The sequence below is a fragment of the Capsella rubella genome, unplaced genomic scaffold (assembly GCF_000375325.1).
Source record: "Capsella rubella cultivar Monte Gargano unplaced genomic scaffold, Caprub1_0 scaffold_3, whole genome shotgun sequence".
NCBI lineage: Eukaryota > Viridiplantae > Streptophyta > Magnoliopsida > Brassicales > Brassicaceae > Capsella > Capsella rubella.
The window spans coordinates 1,967,661-1,987,843 of record NW_006238921.1 but is presented as its reverse complement, the minus strand read 5'-3'; the positions used below and the strand labels follow the sequence as shown (position 1 = coordinate 1,987,843).

Here is a 20,183-nt window from a genome sequence, read left to right as displayed (position 1 = left end):
CAGCCATTCAAAAGTTTGCTAACGAAGTAACGAGTATAAGAGTTAAAAAAAAAAAAAAAAAACTAGTTTCGACAAAACAAAATTATAATCGTCATTTCATTAAATCCAAGTCAAACAAGGACAAACATTCACCAAAGCAGAATGAAATCCATTGGCTATGTTTTTTTTTTTTAATTAGCTTAATTATATAAGTAACAACAGAGACTTAACAAATCTGTAAACACATGATCTCATCTCATCGACAGGTGCTTTCGCTTCTTCGCCGGTGAAGGACTTTCACTTGCTTGTCTTCCTGAGGGTCGCTTTGATGGTGTTGCACTCTTCATCAAACATTCAAAAACCAGAACAGCATTAAGCACCTAACGGAATCAAATCAAAAAGACTACAACCTTATTATATATGTGAATAATATTGCAATTTTTTTACCTTTGCGAGCTTCTTTTCTTTACGAGCTTGCCTCTCTCTTTCATCAAACTCTTGGTTTTCTTTCTCTATCAGTCGAATCAGAGTGTCGCATCTTCTTGCAAGTTCCTGACTCGTCCGGGATTTCACAAACCAGTCAAACCTGAATAAAGACGATGTCCTGAATGCTGCCTTTAGCTCATCCCAATTCCCATAACCAAGTTTGTGGATCATGCACATCTGTTTTCAACCACAAAATTCCCCAACAGTCAAACTTCATGATAAATTTTTAGTGACAAAACAACAAAGAAAAGGAAACAAGAAAAACACAGTACCATGAAACGGTCGCACTCTTCATTGTACAGCTTGCCTTTGTTCTGACCATATTGAATCTTCAGCTCCAGCCAAGGGTTTCTGTAGCGATCCAGTTTCTTCCCTATGGCTTTCATGATTTCATCTTTCCTAGAGATTCTTGCCTCTCCCCTCTCAATGTTCTTAATGATTCTATCATAGTCTACATATTTAGAGGGAATGATGACAAACTTACTTAGCATAAGCTCTTTTCTGAGGTGGAAATTATTTAGCAATATATAAAGTGTAAACACACCAAATCTTCTAAGTTGAAAGGTGTTACATACCGTTCAACTCCTTGTATCGCTCTTTGAATACTTTGGCATATCTTTCAACTTCTTCCTCTGTTTTTCCTTCCATCTCAGATGCAATGTTTATTATGTCGTTGCGACCATACTTCTCACAAGCCCTAAGGAAAGTATTGAAGTCTCTTCTACTCCATGTTGAGAAACCCTGGAGATCGACAATTACAAAGAATGATATAAATCCCAACAAATCAAATGTCTAAGAACACTTTAACATCAAATGCATTCACTTGCCTCCTCCAATAATCGCTCCTTCTCTTCTACTTCCTCAGCTGTTAAGGGATCTCCACCTTATAACAAAACATTTCTTAATCAGTAATAGGTTTGCTGAAAAACATGTTAACAAAGTGGGCTCATGCTGAGAAACTGAGCTTGACCTTCTGGTTCTTCAACATCAATTGTGTCTTTCAACTGATTTTTCTGATGTGTTTGCTGAAACCAAAGTGAAGCAAGTTGCTTTTATTAGGCAAAAAACTCGCTCTCAAGCACACAGAACCAGAGGCAAGTGTTGCGTTTAGAGATGCTTACCATGAGATAACGTACTTCCTTTTCATACAACTCGGTCAATCTCTGGATGTTAAAGAACTGGAAATCGTGCCTGAAGGATGGGTAATAAATAAGATTTCTAGCGTAAGAATATCATCAAGACAGGGAAAAGGCCTTTAACAATTAGAGTAGAATGTGCTGAGGTACTTACAACTGGGGCATGCGCGGAATTCTAGGCTCTTTAGGTTTAGCTGGAGCACCTTGCCGCAATGTTTGCTTAAAGTATTCAGATTCAGAGTAGCTGATGTTACAGTAGATAAAACAAAAGGGATGTTTCTGTTAGATAAAGTTTATGAATACTAACAAAATAGGACGCAAAATGTATAAAGCAAGAGGAACACTTACTTTCGCTTTCTCTCCCGCTTTGGTGGATCATTCCAATTATCGCTCACAATTTTCTTAAAATCAAGTTTGTTCTCATCCTATTAAAATGACAAAATAAGAAAACTTTATGTCCAGCAATGCAGATAAGTAGGGTATGACATGAAAACTTAAACTATGTACAAGAGTTACCTTATTGTCATCATCAAAATCATAGAAGTCAGCACCTGCAACAAATCAAGAAACACGTTATCCAGACATTACAAAATTTACACAGCATAATAGCGGGGAAAAAGGTCCATGACACCCTTACTGTCATCCATTTTAAACTGTATTGCATCTTCTGTGAATTTCTTCATCTTGGCATCAAGTTCAGCTGTTGCCTCCTCTCCTTTGGCAATGATTCTATCAATATCCTCATCTGTGATTGTGCTATCTTTGGAACTGAACACCATCTCAGCCCCATATCTTACCATTTGAAGCAACTCATCCTTGTTGACAGCTGCATAGTAAAGATAAAATTAAATCTGCCAGAGGTGAACCAATGCATTTTGCAGTCATATGATTAAAAACTTACTTTTCTGCTCTGCCAATCGCCCTTGTTGAATTACCAGGGCATCAAGTGCCAACTTCTTGTAAGCTCTCTCAATCACTTTCTCCTCAATAGCAGACTGTAAACAACAAACCCTATTAATTAACTGTTCTTATAGCCTTACTTGATTGATACAGTGAGAATATCAACCTCAGTGCAGAAACGAAACACTTGAACTTCTTTCTTTTGACCAATCCTATGAGCACGATCCTGAGCTTGCAAGTCAACTTGTGGGTTCCTGCCAAAATCAGCCAGACTCGTCAAAAATTAATAAAATACCCATAGATACGGTCGACATGATAAGAGACTTACCAGTCACTATCATAAAGGATCACAACATCTGCAGTAGCAAGATTAATACCAAGCCCTCCGGCTCTAGTCGATAACAGGAAAACAAATTTCTCACTTCCTGGCTTGTTGTAGGCTTCTATGGAGGCATCTCGTTCATCACCACCAGTATTCCCATCAATACGGCAATAGAGATAACCGCGATACATTAAATAATCCTCAAGGATATCCAAAAGTCTTGTCATCTAATACCATGAGAAAAGAAAAGAACAATGCTCAGACTTCAAATAGAATAAGGAAACAAGAAAGTGAACTGTAGGAAACCACTATCTCCAACTGTTTTGTATCAGCAATTACCTGAGAAAATATCAGAACCCTCGAATCACGTTCCTTTAACTTAGGAAGCAATTTATCCAAGAGAACCATCTTACCTACAAATAACGATATAAAAAAATACATTTCCATGTAATTCTGAAGAGTTAAAAATTGAATGCTAGTCATACCAGCATTTGTTATAAGGTGATCTCCTGTAGTATAAGGGGGACCAGGCTCTGCACCCTGGAAGAGATAAGGGTGATTGCAGCATTTACGAAGTTGCATTGCAATGTTTAGCAACCGTTTTCGTTCTCCACCAGCATTAACTGCTTCAAGATCCTTCTGCAATAAAGCCTTGTAGTATTGTTTTTGCATCTGGGACATGCCAACTTTAAGTATCGTCTCCTTCTTTGGTGGCAAGCCTTTCTCAACATCTGATTTTAGTCTTCGAAGAAGAAATGGTCGAAGAACCTACAAAGACACAAGAAAGTAATTAGCCAAACAATACAGATGACTTAAACTCAATAGAAGCGATGAGTACATGCATACCTTGTGAAGTTGTTGAACAACTTCTTGCTGATCATTCTCACCAGAAATTTGAAACCATTCATCAAAAGTCTCTGCTGAACTGAAAATCTCAGGCAGAAGAAAATTGAGAAGTGCCCACAGTTCATGGAGATTATTCTGCATATATGAAGAACCATAAGTATAGTCAGCTATACAACATTATCGAAAACAGAGAAACTAAGGAAGCTATAAAAGTGACAGGAATGGAAAACAAAATTAAGAGTGCAGAGAGACTCGTACAGAAAAGGTTGGTTCACTTCAAAGCTACTAAACAAAAAAACTTCAGTGCCCAAGTACTCAAGATAAGTTAGGAGCAAACACCTGAAGCGGGGTTCCCGTGATAAGAAGTCGATAATTGGTGCTAAAAAGTCTCATGGTTTTAGAAAGAAGAGAGTTCTCATTCTTGATTCGATGTGCTTCATCGATGATAATATAACGCCAGCTAAAACGACGAAGTGCTGTTTTCTCTTTGATGGCCATCTCAAAACTTGTGACACAAATATCAAATTTCCCAGCAACTAGCAGGTCGTCTCGAATATGTCTCTGCATTATTTAGCAGACATCTCAGAATCTTGAAGTACAAAATTCCATGAAACTCTGAAATGGCAGACAGCACCCGACTTACCCTCTCCTCAGGATTACCAAGGAATTTCACAGCGCGTAAGACAGGACAAAACCGGCGAATTTCGTTCATCCAATTACCAAGGGTTGATTTTGGAGCAACCACCATATGAGGGCCATTGATTCCCCTGTATTCATGAAGGTATGCCAACAAAGAAATCGTTTGAAGCGTCTTCCCCAGACCCTAGACCACAGGAAAAAATGGTTTATTTGATTAGCATCACAAAAAATAGAAAACTTATTTTGCTCAGATCCTTGGGGGAGGCATTGTTTACCATTTCATCTGCAAGAATTCCGTTTATGCCATTCTCATACAGCCGAATGAGCCAGTTTAAACCAGCTAATTGGTAATCTCTTAACTTCCCTTGAATACCTGTCAATTGAGAAGAGAAAGATGAATCCCAAGCTTTCTATAAAATTGCCACTATATTACCTGGTAACTGTGAGGTCACAACAATATTTATAGGTTACACAAATGGACGGAGAAGTCAATCTTAGTGTACCTGTTGCTCCCAGACAGACAATCAAAATGCAACAATACTAGATCAAATAGCAAAATACAGTTACTTACAAGAGGGCTGTGTGAGTAACCGTGTGTTTCCAGATCCAGTTAAGCCATCCTCTTCTTCCTTAAGATACTCTTCATCCTCCTCCTCTTCAGTTATTTTGGACGCATGACGACCCCTGAAAGTAAAAAGTTCAAACCCAATAAATCAGGGTTATGCTCATCATATTTAATTTGGGACCAGAAACAATGAATAAACCGGTATTTAGGAATCAATTGCATGCAACACACCTTCCTTTCACCTTTTTCTGAGAAGATGATGCATCACCTTTAGCAAAGTGTGCAAATAACTCAGTTTGCTGCAGAAGATACTTCAGTCTCCCTTTTCCCTTATTGTTCTAGATACACGGAACGATTCAAAAATCGTCAATACCCAAAACACAAGTAGGAAGAGCAGCTCAAAACCTGAAACAGTTAGTTTAAAACAACGCACCATATCCGCATCAATGGAAGCATTTTGTGAGTCCAGCATCTCCTGAATCTTCTGCTTCTTCAACTTCTGCATCTCTTTAAGTCTGGCTTTCTCACGTTTGCTGATTTCAGCTTTTTCTTCATCTTCTTCGTCCTGCATATACCACAATGGAGGAAAACATGAACTGCATATCCAAAAGAATTGCAAGTACAAAAAGACGCAGAGTTCACTGAAAATTCGAAAATCACAGCCATTGAAAACGAAATCAGCCTGCACTAACCTCGTAATCATCTTCTACAGGGGCGGCTTCTCCGTCGGAGACAGGGGATTCGTCAGCGGCGGCTACTTCGTCATCGTCGGAGCCAGAAGAACGAGCAACAGCCTCGAGCTCCTCCTCGTCTTCTGCTTGTTCGTTTTCCTTAACCTGCTCTTCTTCCTCCTCGGACGAGAAAGCCTCATCGGAGTTCGAAATTCTCGCCATGGAAGCAACGAATCCGGATTCGCCTTGAGATCGAGGGTTCGCTTGTGGGAAAGTAAAATAAAAGTGAAAAATTTAGATACAAATTGCTAAGTGCAGACCCCGAAACGACCGAAGCTTCAGGGTTATTTATGGCCGTTGATTAAGTTGATTAAATCTACGGCTACGATGGACCAACTCGCTTCGCGAATGGGAATTCCCCGCCAACTGAGCAAGAGAGTTTTGGAATCTTCCCACTTTTGGTGGACTTCGTTTGGTCATTAAATAGGCCTAATGGATCTTTAAGGCCCAATTCGAAGCCCGAATCGCTCATTAATGCAGATTGCAGAAGCTGCATCAAAAAGTTTCTTTTAGTCTGACTTTTTATGTTCTTCTCGACGACTTGTGTCACTCTGTCTTGGTATCAAAATAAAATTTGGTGATTTTGTATTGAACAAACCTATTCTCTCTTTCGACTATATTTATCCGAAATAGTTGTATCCATGTGTTAAACATGTTACTGGACTATATAATACATATGCTTGAGAAGTGGTAATAATGCTAATAAACTTTTGTTTCTTGCAGTTTAATGTTCTCACACGAAATAAGATATCATTTACATAATTTACAGCCATAAGTAGAAAGCAAAGTGGTACCTAAGGGCATATATAAAATTAGATATTTTCATGCATATGATTGTTTAACCACTCCCTAGCTAGTCCCTACTAAGTAGTAAGTAATGTTCCTCAATTACTTTTAGGATTAATAGGATATTTAGTACATTTTGAGAAGTTAATTGGGGAAGTGATACATTTACTATTCAAAATTGGCAAAGTAGTACATTTGTGAGATAGAGAATTTGTGAGATAGAAAAAAAAGGAGAAAAAAAATGACAAGAGAGGGCAGTTTTTGTTGTTTTCCGATTTTCGTTTTTTTTTTGTTTTTTTTTAATTTTATTCTTTTAAATATTTTTACCCCAACATTCTAATAACTAAAAATTCTTGGTTTTGTAATTTTTTTTCAAACTTTTTTTTGATTCACAAAAATCTATGTTTTTTCTCTATAATTTGATATGCATTTTGCTTAGTATAATTTAAATACATTTCATATGTATATATATTTTTTGTACATTAAAGCATATGTACAGACGTATTTGTACAATTTAGTATATGTACAGACGTTTGTGTACACTTGATTAGATGTACAGAGTATATGTACAGACGTATTTGTACAATTTAGTATATGTACAGACGTTTGTGTACACTTGATTAGATGTACAGAGTACCCCGTACAGCTTACTATATGTACGCATGTATAAAAAATTACACATTTTTATCTGTACAACTACTATGATATATGAATTTATGCATATTTATGTACATATTCGTATACTAATATGTTGTACGGATGTTATTGTGTAATATTTTTATTATTGTACAAATATATGTTTTTACACTTCTGTACATAAAATATGATGTACGAGTTATATTATATAATCATTATATAATTATTCTAATGGCATACTTGTAAATAATATGTTTTTTGAGTGCTTAAAGGTCAACAAAATAGTAGCAAATAGTGATAATGTACTAGTTTCCTAATTGTAAATAGTGATTGTACTAGTTATATAATTAAGTTTCAAAAATGTACTACTTCTCCAACACACCCTTACTTTTATATATGCCCTAATACCACGTTCCCGGGGTACGTACTTGTCCTAACACGTTAACATCATTGTATCTACATTATTCACAACTTTATACAATCATAAAATTTTGATCATATAGATGCTGCAGGTTTATATTATTTGTTATGATATGTATATAACTTTAAAATGAAACTACAAAACCGATCGATCTAGTGTACTTGTCCAAAGGTACAAATAAAAATTAGTTCTATCGTGTTGATTAATCTCAAAAATATATATTGCATTATTTGCATATACTTACACTCCATAATTGATATATAGTCTCATTTCTTGGCGTGAGGGTAACCACAACTCATCAACCGGCCGGGACTATATAAACACACATATATTCTCATGTAACGTAGCTCATCATAGTCCAAACTTGGCCACAAAACAGATTTTATAAATCATTTGATGGCATCTATTAAGAACCCCGACCCAGAAACCGGCAAATCTGAAACAATTCCGGAGTCCGCTGTACCAGTACTACCACCACCACCACCGCCGTCCTCAGACGCCAGTTTCTTAGATTGCCGGAAGATAGATGTGATAACAAGAGTTCTGCTCTTCTCCGCCACTCTGACTGCTCTTATAGTAATGGTGACCAGCGACCAGACCGTGATGACTCAGCTACCCGGAGCTCTATCTCCAGTTCCTTTCTCCGCCAAGTTCAATGACTCGCCCGCTTTCATTTTCATCTCTTGCTCCATGTTATGATCATGATCAAGGAATGGCTTGTTAGTTTAAACTTGATTTTGTTGTTGGGTATCTATATATGCAGATTCCTTGTGGTGGCACTTGTGGTGGCTAGTTTCTATGCTTTAATCTCAACACTGGTCTCCATCTCTCTACTCTTGAGACCTCAGTTCACTGCACAGTTCTCCGTTTACATAACCTCCTTAGACACGGTAACTTATCTTACAAGTAACTTTGAATTTTCAGGTCCAAGTTAGGTAATTAGGGCTTTCAAAATATACATAATTCCGGAAATGTATATGAATAGGTGATGCTGGGGATTTTGGCGTTAGCGACGGGAACGGCCGGGGGAGTTGCATTGAAAGGAAATGAAGACAGTGGGAGGATTAAGATCTGTAATGTCTACGACAAATTTTGTCGTTACTTTGAAACTTCGCTTGCCTTATCTCTCTTTGCTTCTCTTCTGCTTCTATTTTTATCCATTTTATCAGCTCTTTCCAAGAGAAGTCCGTAAACAAAGCTCAAATCCATCTTGTAACGTGTGTGTGCATGAGTGTCTGATTTGGTTTGTTCGTTATGTTTAATTGATATGTAATAATGGAGTCGTCTCTTATTGCTAGTGTCGTAGAAGTTGATCATTAATTTGCTTATAGAGTCTCTACATATTATCATAGCAGTTGCTTTGCTTGGAGTCTTCACGTTCTATCTAATTTGTTCTCCATCAACGCTACAACTCCTATGTTTTACCTTCTGTGAGATGATATGTATTGTCAAACCACTGAATCGTTTATAAACTATTTCAGAACATCAAACAGAGCTTTTTTCAGAAAAAGAGAACATCAAACAGAGCGCCACCACAAACCCTAATATGGGACTAGACTCAGACAAAAAGGAAGAGAGAAAAAAAAAAAAGCAGAATCGCTTAAAATCTCAAGTTCGACTGATTTGGATCCTTACTCAGAAAGCGCAGGTTTAAAATCTACAACCTGGTTTGGTATCCAGATTACGTTCTCGTTTAGACATTTCACAAAAAGGATGCAACGCTCGCCTATTTCAGGTAAGCCTCTTTTGCAGCAAAGACACAAATAAATACTACAGAAATATTTTAATTGTAACGAAAGGTGATGAGAAAGCTATCAACAAATAAGGATCCTGAGATTTTTTTGACAAATATTTAACAACAACAGAGTACATGAAGAAGGTGAATTAAAGTTAGTCTCTTCATCATTCACAGGCGATTCTGGTTTCAAAACTGCTCAGGCAAATTGCAAACGCTTGAAACGCAGAAATCGGATATCCATAATCCATGGTGAACATGTCCTTCCCAACTTTCCCAAATTGGAGTATGATCCTCTCAGACGGCTGTTGTGTTTCACAATCGCTAACCGCCACAAGCTGAAAGTTCTTAACCGAAGCCACTGTGACTCGACCATGGAAATTTAAGCACCAACATCGTAGCTGCTCATGCCATCGTGGAGTCTTGTTACTCAGCACCAATGGTGGCTCCCTCTCCCTCAGGTTGTTGCCTGAGTCACTGCAAGTTGCACTATTGCTGCGCACCGGTTTTGAATGATACCTCAACAACGGTGATGGACGAGGAGAAAAGGAGCTTATGGATGTTGGAGCTACTCCTCCCCTGGACTCTACCATGCTCATAGGTATTGTATCCATAATGCAACGCATTCTTCTTGGTCCCCTGTTATTTATACCATGGAGAGATTGTAAGAAACACAATGGATAAAAGACTTGAAAGGTTTTTCATTTTTGAACGGGAAAATTGTTTACCGAGAGCCTAAGACGTTGAACTCGTATGAAATGTGAGCGATGGGGTAACTTCCCTGAGGAACTTTAGGTGAAACTTTGATGAGATTAGACGAGCGGCTCTTCTGCATCTTCGCTGCTCCAGTCGGTGGCGTCAGATTACCATCAATGACCGTGAATTTTGTTCCAAGGAAATTTGATCTTGCAATAACAATAAGAGGTTTAGACAGTTATCACCCAAAAAAGAAGATCGGAAACATGCATACTTTTCTAGAAATTGGGTTCAGAGTCAATAATACTTCACCATCTCTCAATCTCATAATCTAATGCTCCATACCTGACTGTAACTCATAAAGCTAAAATTTTTGTTGTACTCTCTCAAAACAAGTTGGAACTCCAATAAAAATAGATTACAAACCATTAACAATAACATTCAAAAGAGAGTGTGCTAGATCATGTCTGCAATGCACATCAAACAGATAAGCCCTCAGTTTTCAAGTGTGTGCAGACTCTTAAGGTAATGACTGCAATCTTAATAAGCTAAAGCAGGGGATATTTTATATGCATACCTCACTCTCCCTAGATACACGTTGCTTCTCTTTGACATATCATCTGAACGCAAAGAGATGATGTAATCAGTGCAAGTTGCGCGCTTAAGCTTAGAAGCAGCAAGAAGAAATTTCCCGTCATCAGTCAAAGCTGCCAGAATATTAAAGCCGTCAACAATCTCAGAGAAACAAGTGATATCTTTTAAACGTGGAAGAAGAAGAGAGATGGCTTACAGTTGGTTAACCCAAGATAGAGATGATAAGATTGCGTATTTCGATTACGTTTTATGAAACACTGAACCAGAGAATCCCTTGGACCAGGCTACACAGAACACATTCAAAAGCACAAATCCTTCAGCTTTTTGATTTGTTGGGCTTGTTAACAAACAACATCAATCGAACAAAGAAGCCAATCTATATATCTATCAATAACCAAAGAGACTAAAAGCTTTTGTTGAGCATAAGAACACTTAAAACGTCAAACTGAGATTACTTGATCAATTTCTAGAAGCTAATGTGCTAAATTTCATATGTTAAGGGATACAAAGCCGATACAAAGCCGCTAACTTTAAGTTTCAATTTCAAAAAAAAATCGAAACTTTTGGAGAGAACCTGCTTGAGGGAGGTGGGGAAAGTCAATTTAGAGGAGAATTGAGGAACAGTTACAATCTCCTTGGTGAGAATCCGCCAGCTGCGGCAAACGCCGGCGCAAGCCACCACGTTACGCCGGGAAGGCCAATCGCCGCCGTCAGCCGACTCAACCCTAATAAGAATCTCTCTCAGAAGCTCCTCGGGGAGGTCCGACCAGCTGAAAGGGTCAGAAGCAGTAGCGGCGTCGTGGACCACACGGTGGGGCCTGGACCGCATGTCCTGGATCAAAGTTCGGATCGTCATGCGGTGGGAATGAGATCTAAGAGATGACTGATCATGAAAACATGATCTGGGTTTCAAGGTAGAATCATATGGGGTTGGGGTGGTGAAGAACAAGTGGTGTTGTCGAAGAGACGCGAAGAAGATTCGAACAATAATGGTTGGAGACGTTTTCTACTTCCTTCTTCTTTTTCTTACCGCTTCTTAGACCATTTGTATATTTTTTATTTATTTATTTTCCTTTATTAATTAATAATTTTCTGTGAGTTTTTTTTTATTTTAATTTTGGGATAAGGATATGATAAAATTGTAAATCTGAGGCTTTTTTAGTGTATATTAAGTTAATACATATATGAGAAAAAAACAACAAATCTTTTTTCTTTCTAGCTATAACATATGGAAAACTAAAAGTTCAAAGAGTATAGCATTCTAGTACTGTCTTTATCAAGTATTCACTGTTATTTTCTAACAACGTCTCAACTCTGAAATACACAAACCTTTAAAATATTTAGCATTTCTACTTCAGTTTTTATCTATAAAAAATATATTTTTCCAATAAAAAAAAAGATACTTTTAACCGGCCATAATGTGGAAGTCATTAATGTGTCTAAAACCATCATCATTATATTGGTTCCCTGTTTCTCCATTCATTTGCTTTCTCCTCATGTCCTCATAAGTAAACAAAACACTGAAGAATCCAAGTACGTAGCTAAACACTATAGTATATAGATTCGTTATCTTTCATTAATTGTTGTGGGTATAGATTCCACGCTAGCTAAGCTATCTGATGGATTTCTAAATATAAACTTCGAAACTTTAACTATGATGTACAATATTTCCAACTGTCAACACACATATTGATATATATATAGATAGATAGATGTGACATACTAACATGTGTGATGTGTGGCTCCTTAAAAGAAAAAGTAATACTAGGATAATAGTGTAGATCGGAGGCACAGATTAAGCAGACCACGAGGCATTCAAATTGCCAAATCAAATGAGTCACATGTTTGACCCACCACTAGTTTAATGAATTTTACACTTAATGTTGTTTCAATATCCATGGTATTGCTTAAGTAATACGACTATTTGATTAACCAGTTGAGCATCCCAAGGGCTTTGAAAACAGTATTTACTATACGTAGTTTTATTTTTCTAGGAGCATGTTAGTTAACCCTTCATCATACATTGGAAGTGCTAATTTACAAAACAAAACAAAAAAATCATAAAATTACATTAATTTGATAAGGGTTTTGAAGATGATAGGAATACATGATGAACCCTTCATCATATTGACCCCAAAATGGGTGAACACTAGAATTGGCTTTTGCTCTCTCTCTAAGTGCAAAGACAAGAAAGAACAGGAAGACAGTTAACAAACACCTGGGCAACTAGTATTATCTAACTATTCACATTACAAAAGCTATTTCCTGTAATGATGAATAGTACTCTTTTTACATACAAAGATATATTAGTACATTACATATGTATATTGCTAGGATATTCTTTAATTTGTATATTATTCTTCATATCAGAGATTACTGTAAACTTTTATTTAAAAAATTTCCAACTTGTAATTTATCAAGTAAATGTCGAATCACATATGAAAGAACACCCCATCGTTTCTTTTTTCAGGGAAAAAAAATATCCAATCCTAATTAATACAATTTAACAAACCTGTCCTGTTATTAGCTATAGTCAATTTCTGAATCTGGTTATCATCCTAAATTATTTGAAAGTAATTAGTTATATATATAATTTATATGATTTGGTCCTATTGTAAAATTCTTTACAAAAATTTGTAGAAGTTAATTGGTTTATCATCATAAAAATAATTTAGCATGACAACCTATATCGTTATAAACAGTATAAAAGAGACCAACTTATATATTATCAAGTAAACGTCGAAGGAAGAACAGTTCCATCACAATTAGTATAATTCGATGGACCTGGCATATGGGGTCAATTTCTGAAACTGGATTAATCCTAAATTATTCCAAAGTACTTGGTTTTTTTTTTTTGGAAGTAAGGAAGTAATTTTGTTACTTATTATTATCTCTTTTTAGGTCAGATTTACAAATCTGTTCGAAAGAATATAGCAGCATAACATAAAACAATCAACGATGCGGAAAAAGAAACAAACACTATATTCCCTTTGTTCCTAAAAAGAGAATAGTCCTAAGATATTAAAAACAGGGAAAAAAGAAAAGCGTGTTCCCCTATGTTGTTTTGATAAACATCTCTTTAACACGACAACATCATAGCCAATGTGCTAGTTCCACATACGGTCATAAACAACGGTGTTAAAGAATCATCACAACCGTCCATTTGGAATAATAGTTCCTGAGATGAATATTTCGACGGTAGAGATTAGCTGAAGAATTGAGATTTAAAAAGCGTTGACCTCTCTCTCTTCCACTTGGCTTAATGGCTTCTCTGCAAAATCTATAAATATTTTTTAATACAGTACGGGTCTCTCGTCTTCTTCGTCTTCGTCTCTTTGCTGTCCTTCAACAGAACTGTACCATCTCTCTCTGCGACCAAAGAGAATCATTTGATCTTTCGAATCTCTTCATTAACCCTGCCAGGTTTGTGTTTTTTTCTTTTTTTTCTTTTTTTCCCATTTTTTGTTGGATACTTTTTCAGATTCTTTTACTATTCATGGAAGTGTAGTTTTTATTCGAAATTTTTAAAGGCAATTACTTGGTTTGTAATCGTCTCTGGAATTTTCCACAATTTTGAGATTTTTTTTTCTTATTTAAAACTTTTGATGATTATGACTTTAAAATGTTTTATTTTTAGGAATTTTCTTGATTTTAATTTGTTTTTTTCACGGCGGCTAAATTGCACAATCACGTTTGGTGGTTTATATTTCCTAGGGAATCTTACTCTAAACGGTGAGATTAGGAAATGGCGATTGGACTAAGCACAATGCTGGAAAAAACAGAGACTCTGTTGGGGTCAGATCACGCATCAGTTGTCTCCATGAACTTGTTCGTTGCTCTGCTTTGCGCTTGCATCGTGCTCGGTCACTTACTCGAGGAGACTCGTTGGATGAACGAGTCTATCACAGCTCTTATCATCGTAAGCTTTTTCTTTTATTATTATTTAATTTATTGGTTACAAAACAATGCTAATAAAGTAACAAGTATGGTGAATTTACGCATATTAGGGTTCATGTACTGGTATTGTGATCTTGCTTATAAGTGGAGGCAAGAGCTCAAGGATTCTTGTGTTTAGTGAAGATCTCTTCTTCATTTATCTTCTTCCACCAATTATATTCAATGCTGGGTAAGTTTTTTTCTTTTATTCTTTTCAATTTCATGTAAACCGGTTGTATTCAATTGAAAACCGGTTCTTGAAGTGAGCTATGAGCTCAACGCATGATTTTTATATTCCAGGTTTCAGGTTAAGAAGAAGCAGTTTTTCCGCAACTTCATGACCATTATGTTATTTGGTGCTATTGGTACTCTCATTTCATTTGTTATCATATCATTAGGTAAAACAAATCTCAATCATCAACTCCTATATTACAAAATCAGTCTCAAAATACATTTTGATGATATTTTCCGGTTTTGGGTTTTGGTTAGGTGCTAAACATTTTTTCGAGAAAATGAATATCGGAGATCTTACCATTTCGGATTATCTAGGTAACCGAAGCTCTTTCTGCTTTATTGTTCATTCAAGTGTCGCATCCACCCACTTAACCTCGTTTGATTTGCAGCCATTGGAGCAATATTCTCTGCTACAGACTCTGTTTGCACTTTGCAAGTAAGCTTATGCAACATTTGAAAATACTATTCTACTACACTAGCCAATCAAGAATTAACAAAATCCTCTTTGTTAAATCTAGGTGCTTAATCAAGACGACACACCTCTCTTGTACAGTCTGGTCTTTGGAGAAGGTGTAGTGAACGATGCAACATCGGTCGTGCTCTTCAACGCAATACAGAGATTTGACCTCACAAACATCAATTCAACCATAGCTTTGGAGTTTGCTGGAAACTTCTTCTATCTCTTCATCTTAAGCACAGCACTTGGTGTCGCAGTAAGTTTTCTTTCTCTATGCTCCTCAGGTTTTCAGCAATGGAATTTGGAGTTTATTAGGAAAGTTGTCACTCATAATATTTCAGGCTGGATTGCTCAGTGCTTTCGTTATCAAGAAGCTCTATATCGGAAGGTATATGTCTGCATGATTCTTTGTCGATCTTTAAATACGTGATTATACTCTTCGCTAGCTGTTTCCTTAATCCTTTTTGTAAAATCAGGCACTCCACTGATCGTGAAGTTGCACTTATGATGCTATTGGCTTACTTATCATACATGTTGGCAGAGGTAAAAAGACTAGTACGATAACGAATGTCTTTGTTACATTTTCTTAAGACAAAATGAAATCATGAAATATGTTTCCTTTGCAGCTATTCCACTTAAGCTCTATCTTGACTGTGTTCTTCTGCGGAATTGTTATGTCTCACTACACATGGCACAATGTAACAGATAAATCTAAAGTTACTACAAAGTAAGTTTCTTTCTTCTCCTAACAATTATAGAAATCTGTATACTAATTTGGTGACTTTGGTTGACTAAAATTAATGTATATCTTTTCTTGGCGTACGTAGACACACTTTTGCTGCATTGTCATTTCTAGCTGAGATTTTTATCTTCCTTTACGTTGGAATGGATGCTCTTGATATCGAGAAATGGGACGTTGTACGTAACAGGTAAGACCAATTTCCTAGTGTTTTAAAACTTAGTGAAAATACAGTTTCCTTGTTTCGTTTTCATGATCTTGTTTCAACAATTTGCGCAGTCCTGGTCAGTCGATTGGAGTGAGTGCAATACTTCTTGGGCTTATTCTTTTGGGTCGTGCCGCCTTCGTGTTCCCACTATCCTTCTTGTCAAATTTGACAAAGTCTTCACCGGATGAGAAAATAGATTGGAAGAAACAAGTAACCATTTGGTGGGCTGGTCTGATGCGTGGTGCAGTTTCAATGGCTCTTGCTTATAACCAGGTTTTGATCCTTGAACTACAAGAAACAAAGATCAAAACCAATTATAAAGATCTTTTAGGTTTCTATAAGTTCTCACTAATCGCTTATCTCTCTCTCTTACACCATAGTTCACAACTTCAGGACACACCAAGGTTCTTGGAAACGCTATCATGATCACCAGCACCATCACCGTCGTTCTTTTCAGTACTGTGGTACGTTTGATCAACTCTTTGCCCAAACCGGTTTGCATCCTAGTAAAATCAAAACGGGGTTTAACCCATCCGACACGTAACTGAACAACAAAAAGTAAATTAATTAAAGATAAATTTGTCCTAACCGCTTACCTTATTAATTTGGCAGGTGTTTGGTTTGCTAACCAAACCGTTAGTCAAACACTTGCAGCCTTCATCAAAACGGTCCTCCACGACCGCTTTGCAGATCACGCCGGGATCTTCTTTCCATGATCCGCTCCTCAATGGCGGTAGTAGCTACGAGCCATTGCTGAGTACCCAAGGCCAGTCAGAGTACACCATTGATCAACCGATCAGCCTTAGAATGTTCTTAAACACTCCGTCCCGAGCCATTCATCATTACTGGAGGAAATTTGATAACGCGGTTATGCGTCGCATATTTGGCGGCAGAGGCGTTTCTCCTATAGTTCCGGGTTCACCAGTTGAGACTAGTGTTCGGCAGTGGAGTGAAGAAGCAGAAATCAAGGAACAAAACGGTGAACCTTGATGGACCATATATTGATATGGGTAAAAGATCTTTGACTTGTTGATCGCGTTTTTGGGAGTTTGTTGGACGCAAACGCAACCGGGACTGGCTCTCATTTTTTTGCCTCCAGTTTTGGTAATTGGTACCATGGTTTTTGCTCTATGGGCGGCGCTTGATGATGTGATTTTTTCTCCGGTTTGATTTTGGTTTGTGGTGTGGTTTTAGTAGAGCCGGTCCAATTTTGTGGTTTGGGTTTTGGGTGTTTGGTTTAGCGGTTTTCTTGTGAGATTGTAATTCTCTTTGTAAATAGGGGCTGATATAGGGGTGGTGACTTGAGTGCACGTAGACGTTAGCGGCTGCGTTTTGAGATACGGCGTTTGCGTTGAGGGGTCGTTTTCTCTAAAGTTTGTGTACACTTTTCTCGTACTTGTTATACGAAAATTACATACGAATCTTTAAAATGTTCATAATTTATTATTGGACTTTGCAAAGAAAGTACTTGTTGACGAATTCAAAATTACCAAATAATTAATAGATGTTGCTTGCTCGTTAAACTTCATTGTCTTCCCACTAAGACAAAGTGAGTGGGTATCATTAACCTTACAGCTAGTGAGATTATTACAATCTGTCACGTATAAAAACCTAAATATATGATGTGAAAACAATGAAACTTCATTTGAATATATATATATATATATATATATATTCCTTTTTACCTATATTATATATAAATTTTAAATTGAAACCTTTTCTGAAATATCCTTTATTGGCATTAAGAAAATTTGGAAAACAAATTATAAAGCGTCGGACAGGAGAAGAAGGCACCTTTTTTGTTGTTGTTGTTGTTGGTTGCTTTTAGCAGCGAGGCAGCATAATGCAGTAACTCACATGCATGCGCCTCTAGCCTTCTGGCATTTTTGGGAATTTTACAATAATGCAATATACTTGATTAAATACGTAAATTCACTAAACTATACAGTACTGCGTACTTTTAACAAATCCTAAACACGTCCCAAGATTAAGAACAAATAATCATTAAACACTGAATCAAACAAACTGAAAGGATTATTGTAGAGAATAGACACACCTTAAAGTCTTATAAGACTGAGACTCCTGAGTTGTCTAAATATATAAGTTCGTGTAGTGGCTATACAATCGTAATAGCATTTTGTATGCCGTAATTAGTAGTCCATATATAACCCCATAATTGTTATTTGCATATAAACAGAAATTTTAAAATTTGATGCTACTGACTACTGTGACTTTAAAGCATATGACACTTTAATTTGAAACGTTATTTCAACTTTTTCAAAAGGTTCTTTTAGCTAGGAAAAAATAAACATAAATAAAGCAACTGCATACACAAACAAATTATAAATGAAGTGAAGAAAAAAAAACTCACAAGTGTATTTTGTACGTGAATCACTTAAAGGCATAATTTAATTATGCATCAATTATGTGACTGACGTATAATGAATTCACTACTTTATACGTACATATATTAATTAGCTATATAGCCAATCAAAATTTGTAAAATGTAAGACCAACATTATCAGCAAAATCTTAAGAGTATTTTAAGACAAGATACCTTTAAAAAAATATCTTGTGCAAGATGTTTTCTTAAGGGTATCTTGCCTTAAGATACCCCTTAAGATCTTGCTGATAATGATGCCCTAACAAAATATTATTTGGTGCGATAAAAATATGTTTTGAAACTAGAATTAAATGTTTATTCGAGACACAATTTTTGTTTGTTTTTGTTTTGGGGACAAATAATAAAACTCATGAAAACAAATACGTACGTGGATAAGAATCTATAATATATAAATGACCTATAAAGCTGAAACGGCAAGAAGACGGAGCGAGAAACACGAGGCGGTGGCGAAGACGACGGAGAGTAGAACTTGGGGAGCTTGAGAAGAAACTGGTGGAGAAGCGGAGGGAGCGAAGGCGGCGGGATCAGGATCGGTGAGAACGTCGTCGTTCTCTGGTTGGGGAAGTGATGAAGAAGAAGGGATGGTTTGAGTGGTGGAGGAGACGGCGGGAGAAGGGAAGAGAGGAGCGATCTCCGGCGAGATATGTTGTTCAAAGGGTGAGGTTGTTGGGGAAGAAGGGATCGTGTTTGTGGTCGGGGAAGAGATCATGGAAAGTGATGAGGAGAGAGAGATCATGAAGGTGATGATGAGTGTTAGCAATATAGATGATGAAGCCATCTTTTTCTTCTTTTTGTTACTGTAATGATGAACAAATCAGAGCTCTTGTTTATTTCTTTTGGGTTGAGGTTGTCTCTCTCTCTTTCTAGTTTCTACTGATGTGCATTTTTGTGTTTGTAATGATACTGTCTCTATAAAAGAAAACTTTTAGGTCTAAATAGTAAAATGTTAGAATTTGATTTTAAATGAAATTTGGTCTCACCTTTTCTTTAAAGCTGATTAGTTAAGTAGTAGTATATTTTTTTTTGTTTTTTTAATAAATTGAAAGGATCAAGGATGTGTGTTCGGTGGAAAATTTAACTTTTTAGTAGAAGCTGCTTTATAATGCACATGAAAAATATCGAATTCAACTAATAATCCAAATGATAAACCGGATTGGTAAGTAAGAGTGATTAATTTTGTTGTTGGATGTTCTAATATAAATGACCCTGTAGTATATATATATTGGGTTGTTCCAAACCAAATATTTTGTTGTCTTTTGTACAAAAAAAAGTTTGTTGGTGAGTAAAAATCAAAAAGAAAAAAGCTTTGTTGGGTGTGAGAATATTTTCTTTGGGGTTGATGGTTTTAATGATATCTCTTTTTGAATATGGATTTGCTTAAATGTTTTTTTTTTTTTTACTTTTTATACAATGGTGGTATTCAGACCAGTAAATCATGGTTCATTTGATTTGGTGGCTAAAGGGTTTAGACGACCGGTACTCTTTTCTACTTTTTAAATAGGTAGTCAAAGTTGAAAGCTTTTGTTTTTTGATTTTAATTGTTCTTTAACCTTTTGTATGATTTATGTTGTTTTTGTTTTTGGAACTGTATGAGCCCAACCAAGAGAGAGAGAGAGAGTAAAATGAGCCCGAACATTTACAAAAGCCCATTAAAGATGTTTCTTATGGGCCCATGAAATGCAGCCAACTATATACAATTGTATATTGTAGTGCAAAAACATGTTGAGTTGCAT

General features: G+C 36.5%; 5 protein-coding genes across 6 annotated transcripts; 2 read left to right on the top strand and 3 right to left on the bottom strand.

Annotated features, from left to right (window-relative positions):
- Window positions 1–66: 66 nt before the first annotated feature.
- LOC17891596 (ISWI chromatin-remodeling complex ATPase CHR11) lies at window positions 67–5,823 on the bottom strand. Its single transcript, XM_023786963.1, has 24 exons — window positions 5,566–5,823; window positions 5,307–5,438; window positions 5,105–5,211; window positions 4,880–4,992; window positions 4,584–4,681; window positions 4,313–4,492; window positions 4,009–4,230; window positions 3,670–3,804; window positions 3,309–3,591; window positions 3,163–3,236; window positions 2,830–3,050; window positions 2,668–2,755; window positions 2,503–2,596; window positions 2,239–2,427; window positions 2,118–2,152; window positions 1,950–2,026; window positions 1,756–1,845; window positions 1,587–1,656; window positions 1,436–1,490; window positions 1,293–1,348; window positions 1,041–1,206; window positions 738–916; window positions 427–642; window positions 67–320 (listed from the first exon to the last, which is right to left on the bottom strand). Exons 1-24 carry the CDS (start codon window positions 5,764–5,766, stop codon window positions 231–233), a joined length of 3,171 nt encoding a protein of 1,056 aa, XP_023642731.1. The 5' UTR covers window positions 5,767–5,823; the 3' UTR covers window positions 67–230.
- Window positions 5,824–7,805: 1,982 nt separating this feature from the next.
- On the top strand, window positions 7,806–9,147 carry LOC17891038 (CASP-like protein 1D2). Of its 2 annotated transcripts, XM_023786357.1 has the most exons (4): window positions 7,806–8,121; window positions 8,211–8,337; window positions 8,433–8,520; window positions 8,929–9,147. In XM_023786357.1, coding segments are annotated over exons 1-4 (495 nt in total). In that variant the 5' UTR covers window positions 7,806–7,843; the 3' UTR covers window positions 8,931–9,147. The 2 variants fall into 2 exon arrangements, with proteins under 2 accessions (XP_023642125.1, XP_023642124.1); XM_023786356.1 differs by lacking the exon at window positions 8,929–9,147 and having other exon boundaries at window positions 8,433–8,775.
- Window positions 9,148–9,215: 68 nt separating this feature from the next.
- Window positions 9,216–11,478, bottom strand: LOC17891701 (tubby-like F-box protein 9). The gene is made up of 5 exons (XM_006297834.2): window positions 11,047–11,478; window positions 10,669–10,756; window positions 10,456–10,585; window positions 9,911–10,087; window positions 9,216–9,821 (listed from the first exon to the last, which is right to left on the bottom strand). The coding sequence occupies exons 1-5, from the start codon at window positions 11,326–11,328 to the stop codon at window positions 9,350–9,352; spliced, it is 1,149 nt and encodes a 382-aa protein (XP_006297896.1). The 5' UTR covers window positions 11,329–11,478; the 3' UTR covers window positions 9,216–9,349.
- Window positions 11,479–13,805: 2,327 nt separating this feature from the next.
- On the top strand, window positions 13,806–17,492 carry LOC17892549 (sodium/hydrogen exchanger 3). Its single transcript, XM_006297279.2, has 14 exons — window positions 13,806–13,895; window positions 14,187–14,391; window positions 14,480–14,598; window positions 14,709–14,806; window positions 14,898–14,957; window positions 15,032–15,078; window positions 15,161–15,355; window positions 15,441–15,487; window positions 15,576–15,642; window positions 15,726–15,826; window positions 15,927–16,028; window positions 16,118–16,319; window positions 16,427–16,510; window positions 16,659–17,492. Exons 2-14 carry the CDS (start codon window positions 14,218–14,220, stop codon window positions 17,034–17,036), a joined length of 1,674 nt encoding a protein of 557 aa, XP_006297341.1. The 5' UTR covers window positions 13,806–13,895; window positions 14,187–14,217; the 3' UTR covers window positions 17,037–17,492.
- Window positions 17,493–18,728: 1,236 nt separating this feature from the next.
- Window positions 18,729–19,343, bottom strand: LOC17891869 (classical arabinogalactan protein 27). Its single transcript, XM_006298756.2, has one exon. The coding sequence runs from the start codon at window positions 19,226–19,228 to the stop codon at window positions 18,848–18,850; it is 381 nt and encodes a 126-aa protein (XP_006298818.1). The 5' UTR covers window positions 19,229–19,343; the 3' UTR covers window positions 18,729–18,847.
- Window positions 19,344–20,183: the final 840 nt, after the last annotated feature.